We start from the raw sequence: 20,210 nt of genomic DNA, 5'->3' as shown, positions 1-20,210 counted from the left end.
ACTATTACTCTACTTATTGATTTCCTACTCTGCATCTTCTTCTCTATCTGACTCGACGGCATTGGCGTCGACGCTCAATCTGTAAATCACCACACGCAATTGGCCTCGATCAAGAGGCTTCTCAAGCACCTCAGCAAACATTCCAGATTGGTGGGCGTCTTTTGCGTAACCAGTTATGGCCACCAATGGTGTATTGGAGTTGACACCGCTGGTATATTTGATCAATTTCACGGCATCCATGGCATCTACCTTTGGTATTTTAAGTGCCGTAAAGATAATATCAAACTTGACCTGACTTGTTGCTCTGCGAATGAGCTCGTCTCCATCACTAACAGAAACCACAATGCAGCCCAACTCTTCCAAAAACTTGGAAATAGTATGACGAACGATGGGAATTGGCTCGCAATAAAGGACGTCGATCTCTCGGTGCTGAGCTCGAATATCAGAGCTGCTATTGCGTGAGAACAAGCTGCCGGTAGCGCTGGGTTTCCTTGAGCTTTCTCTTCGTTTTCTGACTCGCAAAAGAGCAGAAGATATCGAGTCTTCTGTGTCGGAGCTAGAGGGAGAAAACTCACTGACAGACTTAGTGAACACTTGTTTAGTCAACGAATGGCGATGGCCCGTTTTCGTTTTCTCGCTTGGAACCACAGAAGTCTTGAAAGTTTCGAATGGGTATTCGTCACCACTGGAATAGGCACTAACTGCCGAACCCATTCGTTCGTGTTTAAAGTTCTGCGACGACGGAGTGGTAGCTGGGCTCTGTTCGGTCTTCAGAGGCGATGGTACTCGCTGTGCCAAGAATGCTCCAGGTGATAATGGCCGCTTAAAAGGACTTCCAGATGAACCACCAGAATTATTGGAAAGTGATAAACCTCTGGGACGACCTAATGGAGTGGAATCAGATGACGAAGACGAGAAACTGCCTCGGTGCTCCAAATGCTCAGACTTGAGTCTGTTTATGACGTCCTTGTTGGCTTTCTCCAAAACAGACAAGTTTCGGAAATGGAACGAACCAAATTCACTAGGGTCTGCCAATTTGCTGCTTCTTCTTTCTCGGGTGCCAGAACCACCTATACTCGATCCGTACGGCTCCGCAAGAGGTGCGCTCAATGGAGGCGAAAGCTGGTGTTGCCCGTGATAATATTCACCGTCCTCCTCGTCTTCATCTTTGGGGAAGTGAGAAATATCTGCACCTCTGGAATCGAAGTAGTCTGTAGACTCAGGGTCTTCAACATTGGGGATAAACGAGGGTATCTCCTCGAATAATGTGTCCCAGTTGATCCCTCTGAAATAAGGATGGTTTTTGATCTCTTGGGCACCATCGGAGCCTAATCGCTTTTCGGGGTCGAGCGTGAGAAGTTGAACAATTAAATCTTTCGCTGAAGGAGGGCACACTTCTCTGTCTTCTTGTGGGCTTAAAGGAGGCCAGTCAATATTACACGCCAAGATTCTCTTGAAGACTTCATCGGGTGTGTCTGCGTGGAAAGGTGGGTATCCATATATGAATTCAAACAAGATACATCCAAGAGACCACCAATCAGATGCTTCACTTTGTCCTATTCCTTCGATAGTTTCTGGTGCAAGGTAATCCGGGGTCCCCACGAAATGTTTGAGCTCCTTGTCTTCAGTGGGGTCGTATAGCGCATACGACGTTGGAAGTGCTATATTAGTCGATGGACTCGATCCATAATCATCATCGTCGAAGGGAAAAGACATATCAGAACCGTCCTTGTGAATTGATGGTCGAACCAATGGTGAATCTAAACCGGTTATAGAGCCTGATCTCGACCCAGACCTTCCACGTCTCAATCTGAAGCCTCCTTCACTAGTATTGGAAAAACTTTTCGAGTCTCTAGATGAGTCAAGAGCTGGTGACAACGAAAATGGAGTTACTGACGACACTCTTTTGTGGTTCCCAGAACTGCCTTCGTTAGGTGTAGAGTGTGCTGAACCTGGCGAGTCATCACTACCGAGTCCAAGCCCTATGACATTTGCCAAAGGACTCTGGTTTCCTTGCTGTAAGCTTCGACGGAATAGCTCAATACCTTGCTCCGAAGTGCTGCTCTTTCTATGCGATCGTGTCATCCTGCCAACCACTCCCATTTGAGAAAGACCAAAGTCGGTCAATTTGAGGTGGCCCTTGGAGTCAATCAATAGATTGTCTGGCTTTAAATCACGATGAATAATTCCACGCTCATGAAGATCATTAACACCAACTACCACCTCTGCGATGTATCTTCTGGCCCATTCGTTGCCCAATGTTCCCAACATCTTGAGCAAGGTTGCACAGTCTCCTCCATTAAGATACTCCATTACCAAGTAGAGATAGTCTTTCGTTTGAAACGAGCTGTACAACTGAGCAACGTAGGGTGAATCTGCCTGCTTCATCATCACTGCTCTTTCAGAGCGAACGTTCAAAACTTGATTTTTTGCAATCATATCTCGCTTCTTGAGGCACTTGATAGCAACATAATCGCCCGTAAGTTTCCTTTTGGCCAAGAAAACTGATCCAAAGGCTCCCTTACTGATAGCCTTGAGCACTTCGTAGTCCTTTATCTGGCCACTGGTCGATTTTCCTGTTGGAGTCAGGGAAACAAGGAGCGGTGAGAGTGGTGGTTTCATCGATGCCATTCTTGGGTTGATATTGAGATGCAAATTTGTGATGCCAGAAGAATCTGATTTGCGTTTTTCGTTCGAATTTGTAGAGATTGGAGTGCCAAGAAGCTCAGGTTCCCCGCTGTGGTTGGCTTCAATCATAGGCGAAGGCGGGTTGGTGTGTGGAAGAGAATTGGTATTCTTTTGGAGCAGAGACAAACTGCCCTTCTCAAGATATGGAGCTGGAGAAAGATGCCTTCGTGGTGAACAAAACGAAGAGCTATTCGACAATGACGATTTCTTGCTTAGATCGAGATCGTTGAGTACCTCAGCGATATTTTCGCCAGCATTATTAGGAGACACATTCTGTGAAAGAAGCGATGCAGCAGACGGATGCTGACTGTGACTGCGTAGTAAGATATCGTGGGGTGTTATAGAGGTCCTCGACTGGTTTTCACCTTGAACCAAATAAGTCGGGCTCAAAGTACGAGCTGGTTGAGGAGAATGTATTGTTGGTGAGGCGAGAGACCGAGCCTTCTGAACTTCAAGATTGTCTGGCTGTGCGCTCTCCTGATCCACAGGAGGTGTAACGCTCTTCTCGTTCTCCCTTTTAAGCATTCCCATGATAGGTTCTCTCTTTTCGTTTTCCATAGTTTGCTCACGAATCCTCGTCACGGTTTCGTGAACCACGGCAAGAACTAGCTGGTCAACCTCAGTCTTGATCTTTTGTGAATACTGGAGCATCGACAAAAACCGAGTGGCCGTTTCGATTTTATCACTAGCCAATTGCTGTGTATCTTCAACCATTGCCCGTAAAGCAGGGTCAGTAGTTTCAATAGTTTTCCATCGTTCCACTTGTGACATTGCCTCTTTTGTACTGGGAGAAAATTGGTACTGGCCAGAATCGTCGGAGTCGGCTGGATTTATGAGCATAACTTCATCGCATAGGTCGAGAAGTCGTTGAAGAATTCCAAATGGGAATCGGCGGTGAGCTGTGCTTCTGGGTCTGGAATTGGTTACTGTACCCCCAAGAGGAGATGGATTAAGCATTACCCCCGGAAGAGCCTGATTTGCCAATTTGGGAGACGAGGTGTCAGACGAAGGCATTGGTAGTCGAATACCCTTATAGTTGTTTATGAGGGAAGAGGTGGAGCTGGTCAGACTTAGTGAGCTGGTTGAACTCGATGAAGAGACAGTCAATGAGGTGCCTTGCAGCTGGATCCATAGTGAGTCTGAGATGCGTAAAATGAGATTGCGTTGCTCAGCAACTAATTCATGGCAAGTTTGAAGTTCTTCCGAAAACCGATGTTCCACAATACACAAATCGCTATGGCGCTCGATAAACCAAGCGGGTATATTCTGCTCGCATATTCGACAGAGAACAAGCTTGGGTTGCGGTACGGAATCTTCATCGATAATGCCTAGTTCTTGTAGATTGGAAAGGTACCCTTCGAGTATTTCTGAGCCGAATCCTAGCATATTGCTTAGTTTTGAAGGAATAGTCAATTCAACATCCACATGTATAAATGGCTTGATTGTCCAGATTGAGTGGCTGGGTAGCTTGGTTGTGGGATCATGGATCAATATGCCTTGTGCTTCCAATTCAATGATATCACCATTGTTGGAGAGCTGCGAACTAAGCGAGCTGGGGTAATTGTCGTCGCTGTCATTTGCATCGTACTTGATACTCTCAGATTCAGGAACCTGCAACTCCGACTCGTCCACCATTTCGTTGAGAGAATTTGTAGGTGTCACCTTTCCTCCTGAGTCCGATACTGTGGTTCTATCATTCGTCGCCGTGACAAATTTGACCTTGTAACTTCCATCATCCTGAACCATATGGTGAATTGCATTGTTGAATATCTTCAAATCCTCATCGGAAACACCTATTATAATCTTGGAAACTGACCTGTGGATGATCTTTTTGATATTTGTTCCTACAATCGTCTCCCAGTTTTTGCTAAGATAGCGCACATTCCCATCCATATCCAACTCCATAACCGCCGCAGGGTTATCAGACGAAGCAATTCGCAAGTCTATTTGCTCCTGGAACCCATCCATACTAGAACTTTCCATCATTTGTTCTCTTACCAGATCGTACACGGAGTTGTTGAGATTGGCTGCTTCAAGAGGAGACACGGAGCGGTCCAAATCTCGCTTTGAGAGCTCATATTGGTCAGAATGTAGCGTTGACATCGTTACACGAGAAATGTCGACGAATTTGAGGGCTGGGAGGCTTTTGAGTGGTGTTTTGTTGGATCAGTGATAAGCGTCGATGGATGTCGATGTTGTAAATGAGAAGATAAAACCCTTAAATGTGACCACTAGAGGTCAGTATTCGTCTTTTATGTGGATTACAGGCACTTATATCCCGTATTTGATGGTCTGAGGGGTGCAAATGTGCGTTATTAAAGGTGGTGACGTTGAATTAAATGATAAAGTTGACCACCACAATATTGGTTTTGGCGCGGAAATTAAGTGCAAACAACCCATTATCAATTTTACAATAGAATGCAAATAGACGAGATAGAGACACGAGACTACACTAACAGCTGGTTACTGGCACGTTTGATACGGTATATTATGTATAAGAACAACCAATGTCACCGATTTGTTGGAAATCGAAGCCACGGATTGCAATGACGGGCATTTTCGTGTTGAAGAATTGAAAAGGCAAAAGCGTTTCTAGTTTTATAGTGATTGTAGTTCGTCAGTCGTCAATATCCCAGTGAGTTGGATCACTGTGGATGAACTCTGAACCCAGCCGAAAGTTGGATTGGAGTGGGTGTCAGAGTAAAGTTCGTTAGTTGTAAGTTCTAGTTGGTGTACTGGAACGGCGTGGAAGAAGCATCCATGATAGAACGCTTCTTTATTTGTTCCAACCAATCGCTATTGCGTTTTTCGTTTTGCTGAGCAATTAAGCTCTTCAAACATTTGTTCTCCATTTCTACCGTCTTTAATTTTTTCTCCAAAGCTTGTACCTTTTCCTGTAAATCCTTGCTCTGTTGGATCATTTGTTGCTCCTTCATCTTCTTCTTGATTCTAAATCTAGCTGAAGCGGCCGTATTTCTTTTACGTTTCATGTCGCTGGAGTTAGAGTTAGGTCCCATATCTTGCTCGTTGTCTTCACCATACACTCCCAATGGCTCTGGACGTTCTTCGAGCTTTACGGCAACATCCTTAGCGGGAGCAGCTGAATCTCTAGCAAAGACATCTAAGTCTAAAAATTCGGATTGAGAAAATAAGTACAAGTCGTTTGGCGACGTGGAGGTATTTGACGAAAGTGTGGGAGAAACGTTCCCGAAATCGACATTCAAGTCATTAAGGTAATCAGAAGCTTCGAAATTCATTTTTATTCGACGTTTGAAACCAAAGAAATTGTTTTAAAGGAAATAGCTTTGACGTAATTGACTCTGAGTAATTAATTTTTTTTTCTTTCTCATGAATCACTGGTGTTGGGATGCACGCCCTTGCTGATTAATGCCTAGATTAGGCAAACAGATCCAACTTGACCACCTTCAATGACATTTAAAATTCGAGTTTATATCGTCAATTATGCAAAGATTTCAAGAACATATATACCACACTTAATGCATGATGTGGCGTTGTCGTGATATAATGTGACCTTCTGTGATCGGTGCTTACGTTATAATGAACCGGTGTGTTTGTAAGCGTAGCATGATTGCGCATGCCGGAAACGGCTCCGGTACCGGTCCCGAACCGAACCTCGGAACGCACCTTACAATTGAAAAACCGTCTATTTTAATAACATCCTCTATATACTTTGCCGTCTACTTTGATGCCGCCTGCGGCTAGTGGTTAATTGAATCAACGAGTGACTTTAAAACGAAAGACTCAGCGTTCGATTTTGAGCTGTCGTGATCCTGGCGCGGAAACCGCCGCGGAACATGGGTGTTCATCTGTGGGCTTGGCTGCGAATTGTACTGTCCAAATCCCGAGATTGTGGCAGGAAATTCGGGTGTAGGATATGACCAACTGTTGTGTCTTTCCTTGGCTTGTTGGCCGTGTAGATTCAGAGCTCTTGGGGCCAGGAACAGTGATGCTGAAGCCATCAATGGACTTGTCGAGAGAGGGCTCTTCTTTGTAGTGGGTTGGTTGGCGTAGGGGTGCCCAATCACAGCACACATCCAGATCCGTGTTTTGTAGATTCTAAAGAGCTCTCTTACCAAATCGCGGAAATCAATTCTTTTGGTTGTAGAGTAGTAGAAGATCAACTTCTTGCGGTCGTACTGATATTCTGCATCCACCAATGCCATTTGAAGGAGATCGGAAGTGTTTACGTTACCGAGTCCCGACGAATGGCCCGCGGTGGTATTGGCGATTTTGGCGAGACAAAGACGACAAGCTTTTTCTTCATCTTGTTTCTTGTTTAAGATTTGAAGAATTTCGCTTTGTTGGGCCAACCCAATCACTGGTTTGGGGAAATGAAGCGTGTGTGGAGTTTGGTTTTGTTGCTGACCGGGACTGTGGTGGTGCAAGTTCTTGACCAGAATACTGTTCATATCGTGATCTGAAAGTGCAGATTGCTGTTCTTGAAATTGCAACAATTTAAGTAGACGAGCCTCGTCAATAGAAATATCCTTTTTGACCACCTTTCCAAGATCGTGACCCCTATCAGCCTCCACAATCACAATATCACCCACGTTGATCGAGGCAACGTCGGACGGCAAGTAAAACACATCGATGCGGCCCGCCTTGAAAGCAACAAGTATCAACTGCTGAGTTCGAAGATTGTGTTCGATGGGAAACTTGGGGAGCTGGTAGGCGTCGGAGAGGAACTGTTCTTCCTGGAAGAAACGTTTGTTCAAAAGGTCTACGGTGACTTGTACTCGCTGGTGGTGGTCCACCATGAAGTAGTCATCGACCATTGCAAGTTTTGCCATCAAATCGGAGTCCTTGTGTGAGCCTTTGTGAGTGCTGGAAACACTGGGAACACTCTGGTGATTTGTCAAGCTCGGAGCCACAGGTTGGACATTATGGTTTTGTAATTGATAATTATGGGGACTTTGAAATTGGGTGGTTTGTAGGTTTGGAGGGTTTTGATTTTGTATTTGGCTCGGGAGATTTAATTGCAACTGTCCGGTCATCAACTGAAGACCACGGACCTGGTTTGGGCCTTCGGGAAGACTCAGTGCAAGGCTTTGGAGGCCGCCTTGTTGAAACCCCTGTGGTTGCTGCTGATAATTTGGAACCATTTGCAGTGGATGTTGCAAGTTATGGATTTGCATTGGGTACACGTCGCCATACAGATGACGACGAGGACTCATAGTCCATGTATTTTCAACTGGAGCCCATATATTTGTGGAATCATAACTTGTTCTATGCTCCCAAGATTGATCTGCAAAAGGAGTGAAATCTGCTGACAGTCTTCTGGACATTTTGAGCGGTCACCAATAAGAGTTCTAGTTGGGTTATAGACACAAATAGTTATTAAGGAAATTACAAAGAAATAAACCAGGGTATAAATTATGTGGGGGTCCAGTTTGCATGGGGTGATAGGTCAGCCCTCGGTGCAGCATCCACGCACCAGATTGCAGCAAGGCGGGAATGAGGAGATAATTAAGTTGGGATAACAGAAATGGGAATTTCGGCCAAAAGTGAGGTAGCAACGTAAAAAAATGTATAGAGAAAGAATTGGCTACGAGAAGAAGGAATATTTGGGATATTTATTGATTTTTGATGGCATACTTGAAAGAACCTCACCGTTCGGCGCGGAGTGTCCTGTACCATATCTGTGGGGAAAGATGCAGCAATCTGCACCCACCGCGCCTTGTGCAGGGAAAGGGTTCTTCACTTGTGGTGGTCGGGTGGCAGATGCACAGCGTAACCTCAAGAAGACAGATACGGTTTGAGAAATTTGGAGTTTACGCCGTGACAATGTCAATGTTACCTAACATCATTCTTAAAGTACATACAGCTATTGGAATTGTTGCTGGTTGGTCATATTGCCATTTTGCATGTTGGCAAAATACTGTTGATACACATTAGGGTCATTGTAGCCCTGAGGAGGAATGGGGATACCGCCTTGTGGATGGCCAGCTCCTGGGTATGGCATTCCATGGGGAAGCGGGGCTCCGGGTGGAAGCTGTTGTCCAGGCACCTGTTGGGCATGGTGCACTTGAGCTGGGTGCTGTTGCGCGTGACCCTGAGGTACCCCAGCGTTACCCGTTGGAGCGGCATCGGGCAGATCTTGCGAGCCTCCATCACTATTCTCTCCTTGTTCATCTCCAAGACCTTCTTCTGGGGCATTGAGACATGCCTGAATCAAGTTCTTACCTTCACTCTTAGTTACCAATGGTTGCAACTTGGGAGTGGTGAAAGTGTACACCAATCCGGTTTCACTCACCACCAACAACAATACCTGAGTACCGGTTAATACCGAAAGTTCGTAGGCCTTTTTCATAATACCTGCTTTTCTTTTCGAAAACGTAATGTGTCTCCTTGATTTGTCCTGAATGAATTTGATTTCAATTTTTCTTCTCTCCTTTTGGGGCTTTCCTCCTTGTTCATCGTCATCATCATCCTCGGGAGGAGCTCCACTCGACGTGTTGAACTGATTAGAAGCAGCGTTGGATCCGAGTTGTTCTTCAGGTTCCAATTTGGATTCAGTAACGTCAGACATCTGGGTTAGTATTATGAAAATGAAAAGAAAAATGGAAAAAGGAGAACGGAAAATTGGATTGCATTATAGCAGAACATTTGGAATCACCAACAGTATGGTGGTCACACCAGAAACAAAGACACAATCACTTCCAGTCCACGTCAATGTTCCAGTATAATCCTGTTCACCTTGGAGACACCCATATTTAATTACCCCTTTTTCCGTCACCCCTTACCACCATCTATCCATCAACCTCCTTCAATCCACAGCTGTCTGTATCGATTTGGTGCCTCGGCGATGCCTCCAAGACCCTCATAAACTTTCGACAAACTTGGTCTATGCCATGAAATGTGCAACACTCCCTAATAGGAAATTGCCTTTTACCATTTTGGTAATGCTCTAATGCAAATCTCAACACCTTTATAATTGCATAATTGACCAGAAATGGAATATGACGAGGTATACATGCATGATAGTTGGTGGTATGTGCCGTACTTACAATTAACCCTTGCTATGGTTTACACAAAAAAAACTATAATCTCTAGTTGTGCTCGACTAATCGAGCATGTCATAACAACAGGGAAAAACGGGGGCGGGCTCAGGACCGTGCTGGTGTTTACGCCGGGTGTAATGGGTGTCGGTCTTACGGGCCGGTATTCTTGTGTGTAGGAAGCGTGGTTGCAAATGAATCCTTTAGAGAGAAGTGGAAATGATCTGAGTATAGTTGAGGTGTTAAGCTGGCTGAGATCGTTCTGTGAAGTGATGAAGGCTGATTTTTTGAATGGACTTTTTTTCTTGACTTACAAGACTTTTAGCTTCTCCAGTTACTCACCGATTAGTTCTTCTTTCTTTATGGTCTCTTCTTCAATCTTTTTTATTCGCTGCTCTCATATGAAAGTAATAGACCAATGAAATCACAGCAAAGATTCCCAACATAGCCGCTGATGGCATTATCATACTTTTAGTCGCTGAGCTCAAAAAACTCCATAATACCAAAAGCACTAAAAACCCAGTACTAAATGCCCAAGCAAAATACAAAGCAGCATTTTCAGCGAGGTAGTCGTCGGTGATACCTTGGGCTTCTAGTAGACGTTTTTCCCTGTTTTTTTCCACCACTTTTTTGACTTTGTACTTGCGTAATAGTGCTCGAAGTCCAGGTGTGGATCCATAAGTCACCACATGACTCTTTGAACCTACAAGCGCCAATATTATCTCCGAACTTGTGTGATGCTTCAATGCTTGGGCTCTGTCAATAAGATTTTGTATCGCTGTTTCAGTATCGTGTGAAGTATCTGATTCCATAAGCTCCACCAAGTTTTCATCAACCTTCTTTACCAAAGTTTTCCTCAAGACGTACCATATGAAGACTATAAGGCTCAATGGCACAAAACTCAAGAGAATTGGTATGTAATTCATCTCGCTTGTATAAATTAGGCCGAGAAAGGCAGTGATGAAGAACCCTATCAGAAACCACTGAATCAAAAAAAGAATACCCGAACTACTGTCTTTATATTGTCCCTCTATTTGTGAGCGGAAAAGAAAGTCATTTTGGATTTCTAGTGACAAGTGTTGCAACATTGGCGATGCAAAACTTGAAACCATACCGTCGTCACTTATTATTGACATCATTATTTCTGTACCATATACTTTGTGAAAGTCATATATGTCATCTAGGAACTTGGCTCTGTCATTGGCTTCATTTTGGGGCTCCTGTGCCATTGTCTCGTCTACTTATGATAAGAATGTGATATGGAACTTTCAGAGAACTGGTCGGAGACACGGAAATTATTATGATTGGGTTACCTTGAATGAGTTGCTGTATGACTTACTTATACGTCGTACTTTCTATCCAATTTTATCTTAAAAAGAGTATAATTCTTGATGGTATTAAGGCGCAGGTATTAAACTCTGACTATTAAAGTTGGTGATTATTGAACTAGAATAGCGTGCAGGACGTCGTAAATAAAATCTAGTAAAGGTCCACCACCTAGTGTCTTGAATTTCCGTTCTTCGCAGCCAAAACCCCCTCTGAATCCTGATTCTGAATATATAGTTTTGGCCATGATAATATCAATCTTCTAGTCGTTGTTCACCTTTATATCTTCTACCTTTTCCTCCTTTTGGTACTCTTTCCCTTCTTCTTTTTTCTCCTTTTCGTTTTCGTTTTCGTTTTCCTCCTTTGGCATGGGCGTAGCCTCCTTTTCCTCTTTTTCCATCATCTCTGGAGTGTTCTCTTCAACCTTCATTCCGAATACCAGCTCGAGTACTTTATTCACTTCTTTCTTCAACTTGGTATATGGAAATGTGTCATGGGGCTTCCTAGCAGTTAGCACAAGGACCCTGAACAAATTGCTCTTTGCTAATAATGTATATGGCACATCCAATTTTCGCACCGATGCCAAGGCCCTAACCACCTCTTTCTCATCAATTTCTTCCTCCAACAAAAGCAGAGTGATTTCAAAACTCACCCCCTGGAATTCCTCTTGTGCCTCTTGTAGTCTTTCGGTGATATCAGCTGCTTTAGGAAACTTTTTATCAAACTTTTGTTGTTCCTCGTCTTCAAAAATGTACGATTCAGGGTCGGCTTCGTCGTCCGTTAAGCCCCAATCCGAGTCGTACCCAAGCTCATTCTTGTCTTGTTTCACCTTCTTAGTAACTTTCTCCTTCTTGGCGGTTTTTTGCTTCTTTCGACGACGACCATAGACGATCTCTTCATCCTCTTCATCATCATCTTCTTCCTCTTCAATCTCGTCGTCCTCAACCTCCTCTTCATCCACCAAATCCTCCTCCATTTCTACATCCTCTTCCTCGTATTCTGGGTCCAATTTTTGGTTTTTGGGTGGACCTCGAGAACCCCAGGTGACAAATTCTTTCATATCTGGAGGGTTTTTGGCCAATTGATAAGCCTTTTCCAAAAGCTTGTCTTTGCGCTTCTTGTCGGAACTCAAATGAGCATCTATCATCTGCTGAGTCATGGGTTTCAACTCGTTATCTTTGATCCAAATATAAGTATCGTCACTGAAAAATCGTACCGGCAACACCGTAACATCCTTTCCTCTTCCCTTCCGGCCACTTTTCTGGCGTACGTTCTTCGGCCGCTTGTCCAATATGTTCTGAGGAAGCAAACTTTCATCGAGAACCATAGCTGGCCATGGTGGATAGCCTTTGACTTTGGCCAAAACTACCGATGTTGGCGAGTACAGTTTGGCACCATTTGAGGTTGGTTCTATGTTCTGCGATGTGTTTTGGTTGGTTTCTGGTTGCTGATTGTCCTCTGACGACTCCGGGGGAGTGGACCCTACGTCCTGTTTTATAACCATCTTGGTGAGATGTTGATGAGCGTACTGCAGATGGCCGCGGACAAGAATGAAGATAGGGTGCCTACAGAAAAGTAGTCAAAGGGGGAAAAATTGAGGGGAAGTGGTAAAAGAAGAACGGGATGATGTTAAGAAAGCTATTAGGAGAGTGAAGGTTCTTCTTTTACGATATTTTCGAAATATGCAAAATTATGTATTTAGCCAAATAGCTCTTGAGTTGCCTTCAAAACCCAAAAGCTTCCATAATTAGAGTATATTCTCCCAGACATGCAATTTCCCGTCGCCTCCGGAGGCAGCGAGAACGTTCTTGAAAGGACTATACTTGACAATGCTTATAATTTTTGATTGTGGAAGCTTTCCTGGTTGAATTTGCAACTGATTGATGGTGGAATTTCCCAATTTCAAATGATGCAAAACCCCAGTTTCTGAGCCGGCAAAAATGTGTTTTGTATCATCATAGAGATCGGGTACCATAGTGCTCGTCACCTTGTACTCTAGTCGTGGCAGGACAGGGTATTTGTACCTACATTGGGCCAGGTTGGTATCCCATAGTCGTATGGATCCATCTTCAAGTGTCAAGAGACAAACATCCTTGTGTGTTTCTACTCCCAAAACACTCCCACCAGAAACCGAATCCGATGTCAATGTTTGGTTTCGAATGTCAACAGTGTACAAATTACCGTCAGCACAACCTATGGATACCACATTGGCTCCAAAGTCCAAACTGGTGAGATTATCATTTCCAACCGGCGCGGCAAAAACCGGACGTAAACGCTGCTCCTGGCGAAGATCGTGCAATTTCAACTCCTTATTACTCCCACAAGATGCTACAAGGTCAGCATTGAGATACTTACAAGCCAAAATATCATCCTTACCACTTCCCTTCAATTTGGCCAACTTTGTATGCTTTACTAAATCCCAAACCACCACAAAATCCCCTCCACCAGAAATAAACGAACTACCGGACTCGGAACAATCTAGATCATTCACAGAATTTACATGTTCTCTTGAAAACAGATGAGGTTTACCTGAAGAATCTACATTGTGAAGTCTCACAAGAGCATCATTTCCACCCCCAGTAAGTACAAAATTGGTGGCGGCAACAAAACATAACGCGGTAACCGACGATCGTTCATGAGCCTCAAACCATTTGTATACCATACAAACAAACACTTGCCTCGTTTGTGAAAAGTTGCAACTCTGCTGACGTAACCCCCGATGACGTAGTAGGCTGTGAGTTGCACATTGACGAGAAATGCGGAGACCAGACCGTTAAAGTATGATGAGACATTGGTATAATAAGACATTGGTACAAATAAGACATTGGCATTACATTGGTTGGGTGTTTTGATCCATTGTTGTATGACAATTGAAGGATCATGTTTTCTATTTTTGAGTATTGTCGGTCCTGTCTTGTACCAACGTCCATAACACATTCTCTAGTAAGGTCACAGCGCGGTATTGTACCTGCAGAGCGGATGTTGCAGGGCTCGGATTCAGGTGGTATAAAGGTGAATTACCTGGCAGAAACAGCCAATGATGAAAACTAGCTTTTTCAGTTTGACGCTTTTGGGATGTGCACTTTCTTTAGTGTCCAACCTTCCAAATATCAATAAGCAGGCATCTCCTGCCCTTGGTGGTGTATCAAAGACACCTCAAGACCTTTTGTTTTCTGGAGATTCTGTTTGTGACAAATTTTCGTCGACAATTCAATCCAACAACGATACCACCGATTTTCCCATCGACTTCAATTTGTATGTTGCAACCACTGAAAGTGCTCCAAATGACAACTATACCGTGGACTTGTACTTTAAGAACCCACGGCACAATTCTCTCAATCAATTTGCCATTTTGAACACCACCGATAAGCCACAGGCTTTGGAGCAGTATAACCCACAATTGATTTCACAGCAGCCAGGATTCGGCGTAGAGTTCAAATTCGACTTTTCAAAGGGTTTATTGTGCCAATTCTTGTACGAATTCCAGGTTATCTATCAATTAGAAAGACAAAACGACACCAGTGCCAAATCAGATAAGATTTTCTTGGTGGGTTCTTGCCAATTGAACCAGCAGTATCACCCAGACGACTACAATACGCTCATTGACCAAGGATTCAGATGCGTAGAGTACAATTCAGGGTTCAAATACGATGGAGGTAAGGACTGGTGTAGTAAATTTTACCCATCTGATCAATGCTGCGATCTGTACCAAAATGACGAACTAGTGGCTAGGGATACCTGTCCTACAAAATCCGGTGTTCTGCTGGCCTCTGCCCCTACCGTGGCACCAGGACCGCTGGACAGACCCAATGGACCTGGACACGAACCAAGAATTGCAGTTGCTTCTACGTTGACTACCAAGAGAAGAGCATGATACCAAAAAATGATCCAAATAAAATGACACCAAAATAAAATCAAAATTTACAAAACTTAAATTGAAAAAACATACATACTTTACATACAGTTAAGCACAATCTCTAATACCCATCTATTGGTCACTTCCTTCATCTCTACTTGCTCTTCCTTGTCTTTTCGCAGCCATTCATGCAGTGCGCCGCATTAATGTTCCGTGCATCAAATCTGGGGAACCATAACCAAATAAACCGAAAAACCCACAGCCAGAATTCCACTCAAATCACTTTCACAATTAAAAGAGCCCCATCTCCATTTTTCCGCCTTCCTTTCCCCTCAATGCCCCACGAAATACCACCCAACTTTTTCCATGTCCTGCACGATGCCACACACCTGCATCACCCCACTCCGGCCCCGAACGCCCCGTGCGATATCCCTTTTGTGCTTCTCCTTAAACCCAATTAATTCCAATTTCTTCTCAAGAGGACCATGGGAGACTACTTGACACCGGCCGAGTTGCCACACCCGAAATTGAAGCGTACAAATACTGGGTTTACCCCCAACCAGATTATTGCTCTTGATGCTGCCATTCCCGAAGCCGCAAAAAAAACCTGGAATAAATACTCACTTTTGAAGCCATTGGGGGGTCGTAACCATAACGAGGAAGAGCCTGGTGTGTTCAATGCCGAGGAGAAATTCGAGGAATATTTTGTCCGCCATGTGGAAACCACTTTGGCAAGAAACATGTACAACTGTGATACATTGGCTGCGTACCAGGCTACGTCAAATACCATTCGTGACGGGCTTCTTGTTGATTGGGCTAATACCCAGCAGAAACAAACCATCCATGATGGGAAACGTGTCTACTACTTATCCCTCGAGTTTCTTATGGGGAGGGCATTAGACAATGCGCTCATCAATTTAAATGCTCGCAACAATACCACAACTTCGTTGGAGCATCTTGGGTTCAACTTGGAGGATGTATTGGACCAGGAGCCAGACGCTGCGTTGGGTAACGGTGGTCTTGGAAGACTTGCGGCGTGTTTTGTAGACTCTCTTTCCTCGCGTAACTACTCGGGTTGGGGTTACGGTTTGAATTACCAGTATGGAATTTTCAAACAAAAAATTATTGACGGCTACCAGGTGGAAACTCCTGACTACTGGCTCAAGTACCTGAATCCTTGGGAAATTGACAGAAACGAAATCCAGATTCCTGTGGATTTTTACGGTTATGTCTACGAAAACTACGACACCAACACTGGCGAAGCAAAGAAGGTGTGGGCTGGAGGAGAACGGGTACTTGCAGTGGCGGCAGACTTCCCTATTCCAGGTTACAACACCAGCACAACCAACAATCTTCGTCTTTGGAACGCAAGACCCACCACCGAGTTTGACTTTGGAAAGTTCAATGCTGGTGATTACCAGCAATCCGTAGCGGCTCAGCAGCGTGCCGAGTCCATCACCTCGGTGTTGTACCCAAACGACAACTTTGAGAGCGGCAAGGAATTGCGTTTGAAACAACAATACTTTTGGGTAGCTGCTTCATTGCACGATATTATTCGTCGGTTTAAAAAGACTCACAAGTCAAACTGGGACAAGTTTGCCGATCAGGTTGCAATCCAGTTGAACGATACCCACCCTACGTTGGCAATTGTTGAACTCCAGCGTGTGTTTGTCGATGTAGAGGGCTTGGACTGGGACAAAGCATGGAGCATTGTCCGCAAGGTATTCGCCTACACCAACCACACAGTGATGACAGAAGCATTGGAAAAATGGCCTGTGACGGTGCTTAGTAGACTTCTTCCAAGACACATGGAAATTATCTACGATATCAACTTTTTCTTCTTGAAAGATGTTGAGAGAAAGTTCCCCCACGAAAGAGATATCTTGAGCAGAGTTTCGGTGATTGAAGAGTCTGAACCAAAGCAGGTACGCATGGCATACTTGGCAATCATTGGGTCTCATAAGGTCAATGGTGTGGCTGAATTGCACTCGGAATTGATCAAAACCACCATCTTTAAAGACTTTGTGAGAGTCTTTGGACCCGATAAGTTCACCAATGTCACCAATGGTATTACTCCTAGAAGATGGTTGCGCCAGGCCAACCCCAAGTTAGCAGCACTCATTGCTGAAGCTCTTAACGATCCAAACTACGAGTACTTGACCAACTTGGGCATGCTCAAGAAACTTGAACCTTTGGTGGATGACGACACCTTTTTGAAAAAGTGGGATGCTATCAAGTTTGACAACAAGCGTCGTTTAGCTGGTCTCATCAAGTCCGAAACGGGTATCGAAGTTGACCCCAGTGTCATGTTTGACGTTCAAGTCAAGAGGATTCACGAGTATAAGAGACAACAGTTGAACATCTTTGCTGTGATTTACCGGTATCTTCACATCAAAAAGTTGATTAGAGAGGGCAAGTCAGTAGATGATATCAAGAAGAACTACTATATTCCCAAATGTTCTATTTTCGGTGGAAAGGCGGCTCCAGGTTACTATATGGCAAAGACCATCATCCATTTGATCAACGAGGTTGCAAGTGTGGTGAACCATGATACAGAAATTGAGAATTTGTTGAAGGTTGTGTTCATTCCCGACTACAATGTGTCCAAGGCCGAGGTTATTACTCCAGCTTCTGATCTTTCCAATCATATTTCCACCGCTGGAACTGAAGCCTCCGGTACATCAAATATGAAGTTTGCTCTCAATGGAGGACTCATCATTGGAACCGTTGACGGTGCTAACGTTGAAATCACCAGAGAAATCGGCGAGGAAAACATCTTTCTTTTTGGTAACTTGGCAGAATCAGTTGATGAATTACGTCACAAACATGTTTACGAAGGTGTCAAGGTTCCAGAGTCGCTACAGGAAGTTTTCTCCGCAATCGAGTCAGGTTTGTTTGGCAATGCGGACGAGTTCAAGTCGTTAGTGGAGAGTATCAAGTATCACGGCGACTACTATTTGGTCACTGATGACTTTGATTTATTCTTGGAAGCCCACCGCAAGCTTGAGAAGGTATATGGCCATGATGGTAGCGGTCACCTCCACAACTGGGTGAAGAAGTCTTTGCTCAATGTTGCCCAATATGGGCTTTTTCAGTTCTGACAGATGTATTGACGAGTATGCTGAAAATATCTGGAATGTTGAACCACTCAGTGTTTGATTTACGAATCTAGAAGTCATATTTAGAATTTTGTATACTGCTAATATGCCCTAAGAATTTCGTTCAACTCGTCTCTTTTCAAGACGTTCTCAAACTTGAACGAAGCAGCCATTTCGTCTAAATCCTCAAAACTCAAACCAGCGAACAATTCGGCAAACTCATGCTGAGCATACTGCGAGAAAAGCATATCTTTTGTAACCCTGTAGACATAGTCGGTAACTGACCAGTTGTGAGGATACAATGCCTTTTGGTGTTTTTCAGGCATGTTAGCCTTGAAATGATCAACGAGATTTGCATACAATTCAGCATACTTTGGGTCGATATCATTTCCCCATCTGTCCAAACCAAGATGCTTCTTCTTGATCAAAAAGTCGCCAAGAACCTTGTACCATTTGGAATCTGGAGAGACGTAAGTCAAGCCTTGGTACCCAATATCTTTGTACAACCAAATGGACCAACTAATCGGTGTCTTATCGCCAGAAGGGTCTCCCTTCTTGTACACCGCCAATTGGTCTTTGGCAACATTGTACCGAGCCCTATTGATAGTTTCTGGGTCACTATCTCCTCTCACCTTGGAGGCATAGACAGGGCCCCATTCACCATTCCAAACTGGAACATTGTGAGCTTTCATATACTCAATTTTGCGCTCATATTGTGACTTGAGTTTGGCCCTTTCTTCTTCACTTCCCTTGTATAAAGTTCCTTCAAGGTTGGGGAACCCATACTGGGCATAATCGTGAATGGCATAGACACAATTTGGAATTGTCTTGCTTGGAAATTGGCGGAAGTCCATGGCATAAGTGTTACCGTCCAAGAACAAGATGTGATTAGGATCAACGGCACGAACATCCTTGTCGATTCTGTTGTAAAAATCGACCAACTTGCTGTGGTCTGCAACTGCTGGCTCATTCAATGGATTGTAGCCGGCAACCCAAATGTTATCCTTGTAGTACTTTGCAATCTCGACCCAGAGGTTGACAATTGCGTCCTGAAACACCTTGAACTCCCAGAAAAGTGACTTGTGGATTCCAGAGTCACAATGCCAATCTTGGTTCTGTCCACCTGGTGCGGTATGCAAGTCCAAAATGGTGTAGATTCCATGCTTGGCACAAGTGTTCACCAAGGCGTCAAGTCTGGCGAACCCTTTCCTGTTGATCTGGAAAAGATCACCTTCATCATCCAAAAAGTGACGGTGATTGAATGGAATTCTCAAGCAATTGAAACCCAAAGACTTGAAAAATTTCGCATCCTCTTCTGTCCAGAAATATTCGTAAAACTTGTCGAAAAAGTACTCGAATTTCTCCGCTCCCATTTTGGACTTCATTACCTTTTTGTGTTCGGTTTCATGTCCGGGATAGCCCGTAATGAAGTTCTCCATATTGAGATGGCCGCCGGTAGCGGCCCCGGTCAAAACGGTGACGAAGCCGTCACCATCGACAATTTTTGTACCTTTAGTTTTCAAGAATCCTGGCATGGTAAGTGTAAAGATGCGAGATAATGGGAGACACCAGCTTCCTTTAAACCCAGTCAATGGTAATGGTTTTGGTAACGAAGCCGGACAGTCCTCAGTCAACGGATAAATTGCTGCATTCGGGCGGCGGGACACCTCCCCATTTAGGCAAGTCTGACGGGTTGTTGGTTCCGTGTCATGTACCCCGCAAAAATCACAGAGAATACGAGACAGATCGGGTTAAACATGCATATTACGGGCCATATGCCGGCACGGACCCACAGCGAATTCGCTCACGCTTCGAATTAACCTTTCATTCTAAAATAGCGTGGGGTATTAATACAAGGGTAAAAGCCGCAGTGGCTCCCAAAAATCATCGCCAAGTATTGGCAAACTTTTGATACTCCGATCCGGATTTATTCCTCCGCCTCGACGCCGTACCCCACCACACGGTATTGCTGATACGGGCAGGTCTACCGCCTCGATATCGTATGCATGCACCTCAGCATGCAATGAACTACTAGCAAGATGGTTTCAGGCATGTACCTCATCACGGTGCCCCACCCCCCGCATTTCGTGACGTGGAGGAACGCGGCAAAACAGCCTAATCCGGATATTCTTTCGTACCTCAGTCGGCGCACCTGCCTCATTCATCCGAAATACCCTGCTCCCCGCGTACGGTTTATGAGTTGACCTGCTCATCATTTCTTGG

At 44.4% G+C, this 20,210-nt stretch overlaps 11 protein-coding genes across 11 annotated transcripts; 3 read left to right on the top strand and 8 right to left on the bottom strand. All coding sequences in view use genetic code 12, as the record gives it.

Moving 5' to 3' along the window:
* Nucleotides 1-24: 24 nt before the first annotated feature.
* RIM15 (protein kinase) lies at nucleotides 25-4,791 on the bottom strand (the record flags this gene model as incomplete). Its single annotated transcript, XM_001486971.1, has 1 exon — nucleotides 25-4,791. One exon carries the CDS (start codon nucleotides 4,789-4,791, stop codon nucleotides 25-27), a length of 4,767 nt encoding a protein of 1,588 aa, XP_001487021.2.
* Nucleotides 4,792-5,411: 620 nt separating this feature from the next.
* MET28 (Met28p) lies at nucleotides 5,412-5,945 on the bottom strand (the record flags this gene model as incomplete). The annotated part of the gene is made up of 1 exon (XM_001486970.1): nucleotides 5,412-5,945. One exon carries the CDS (start codon nucleotides 5,943-5,945, stop codon nucleotides 5,412-5,414), a length of 534 nt encoding a protein of 177 aa, XP_001487020.1.
* Nucleotides 5,946-6,407: 462 nt separating this feature from the next.
* Nucleotides 6,408-7,994, bottom strand: PGUG_00396 (uncharacterized protein; the record flags this gene model as incomplete). The annotated part of the gene is made up of 1 exon (XM_001486969.1): nucleotides 6,408-7,994. One exon carries the CDS (start codon nucleotides 7,992-7,994, stop codon nucleotides 6,408-6,410), a length of 1,587 nt encoding a protein of 528 aa, XP_001487019.2.
* A 539-nt stretch (nucleotides 7,995-8,533) lies between these two features.
* On the bottom strand, nucleotides 8,534-9,238 carry MCM1 (transcription factor; the record flags this gene model as incomplete). Its single annotated transcript, XM_001486968.1, has 1 exon — nucleotides 8,534-9,238. One exon carries the CDS (start codon nucleotides 9,236-9,238, stop codon nucleotides 8,534-8,536), a length of 705 nt encoding a protein of 234 aa, XP_001487018.2.
* An 843-nt stretch (nucleotides 9,239-10,081) lies between these two features.
* On the bottom strand, nucleotides 10,082-10,936 carry PGUG_00394 (uncharacterized protein; the record flags this gene model as incomplete). The annotated part of the gene is made up of 1 exon (XM_001486967.1): nucleotides 10,082-10,936. One exon carries the CDS (start codon nucleotides 10,934-10,936, stop codon nucleotides 10,082-10,084), a length of 855 nt encoding a protein of 284 aa, XP_001487017.2.
* Nucleotides 10,937-11,295: 359 nt separating this feature from the next.
* Nucleotides 11,296-12,537, bottom strand: PGUG_00393 (uncharacterized protein; the record flags this gene model as incomplete). The annotated part of the gene is made up of 1 exon (XM_001486966.1): nucleotides 11,296-12,537. One exon carries the CDS (start codon nucleotides 12,535-12,537, stop codon nucleotides 11,296-11,298), a length of 1,242 nt encoding a protein of 413 aa, XP_001487016.2.
* A 243-nt stretch (nucleotides 12,538-12,780) lies between these two features.
* PGUG_00392 (uncharacterized protein) lies at nucleotides 12,781-13,695 on the bottom strand (the record flags this gene model as incomplete). Its single annotated transcript, XM_001486965.1, has 1 exon — nucleotides 12,781-13,695. One exon carries the CDS (start codon nucleotides 13,693-13,695, stop codon nucleotides 12,781-12,783), a length of 915 nt encoding a protein of 304 aa, XP_001487015.2.
* A 375-nt stretch (nucleotides 13,696-14,070) lies between these two features.
* Nucleotides 14,071-14,907, top strand: PGUG_00391 (uncharacterized protein; the record flags this gene model as incomplete). Its single annotated transcript, XM_001486964.1, has 1 exon — nucleotides 14,071-14,907. One exon carries the CDS (start codon nucleotides 14,071-14,073, stop codon nucleotides 14,905-14,907), a length of 837 nt encoding a protein of 278 aa, XP_001487014.2.
* A 467-nt stretch (nucleotides 14,908-15,374) lies between these two features.
* GPH1 (glycogen phosphorylase) lies at nucleotides 15,375-17,990 on the top strand (the record flags this gene model as incomplete). Its single annotated transcript, XM_001486963.1, has 1 exon — nucleotides 15,375-17,990. The coding sequence occupies one exon, from the start codon at nucleotides 15,375-15,377 to the stop codon at nucleotides 17,988-17,990; it is 2,616 nt and encodes an 871-aa protein (XP_001487013.2).
* Nucleotides 17,991-18,088: 98 nt separating this feature from the next.
* PGUG_00389 (glycoside hydrolase family 5 protein) lies at nucleotides 18,089-19,522 on the bottom strand (the record flags this gene model as incomplete). Its single annotated transcript, XM_001486961.1, has 1 exon — nucleotides 18,089-19,522. The coding sequence occupies one exon, from the start codon at nucleotides 19,520-19,522 to the stop codon at nucleotides 18,089-18,091; it is 1,434 nt and encodes a 477-aa protein (XP_001487011.1).
* PGUG_00388 (uncharacterized protein) lies at nucleotides 19,088-19,546 on the top strand (the record flags this gene model as incomplete). The annotated part of the gene is made up of 1 exon (XM_001486962.1): nucleotides 19,088-19,546. One exon carries the CDS (start codon nucleotides 19,088-19,090, stop codon nucleotides 19,544-19,546), a length of 459 nt encoding a protein of 152 aa, XP_001487012.2.
* Nucleotides 19,547-20,210: the final 664 nt, after the last annotated feature.

Source organism: Meyerozyma guilliermondii, genomic scaffold (genome assembly GCF_000149425.1).
Source record: "Meyerozyma guilliermondii ATCC 6260 scaffold_1 genomic scaffold, whole genome shotgun sequence".
NCBI lineage: Eukaryota > Fungi > Ascomycota > Pichiomycetes > Serinales > Debaryomycetaceae > Meyerozyma > Meyerozyma guilliermondii.
The sequence above is the reverse complement of the archived record's forward strand: the minus strand, read 5'-3'. Positions and strand labels throughout refer to the sequence as shown.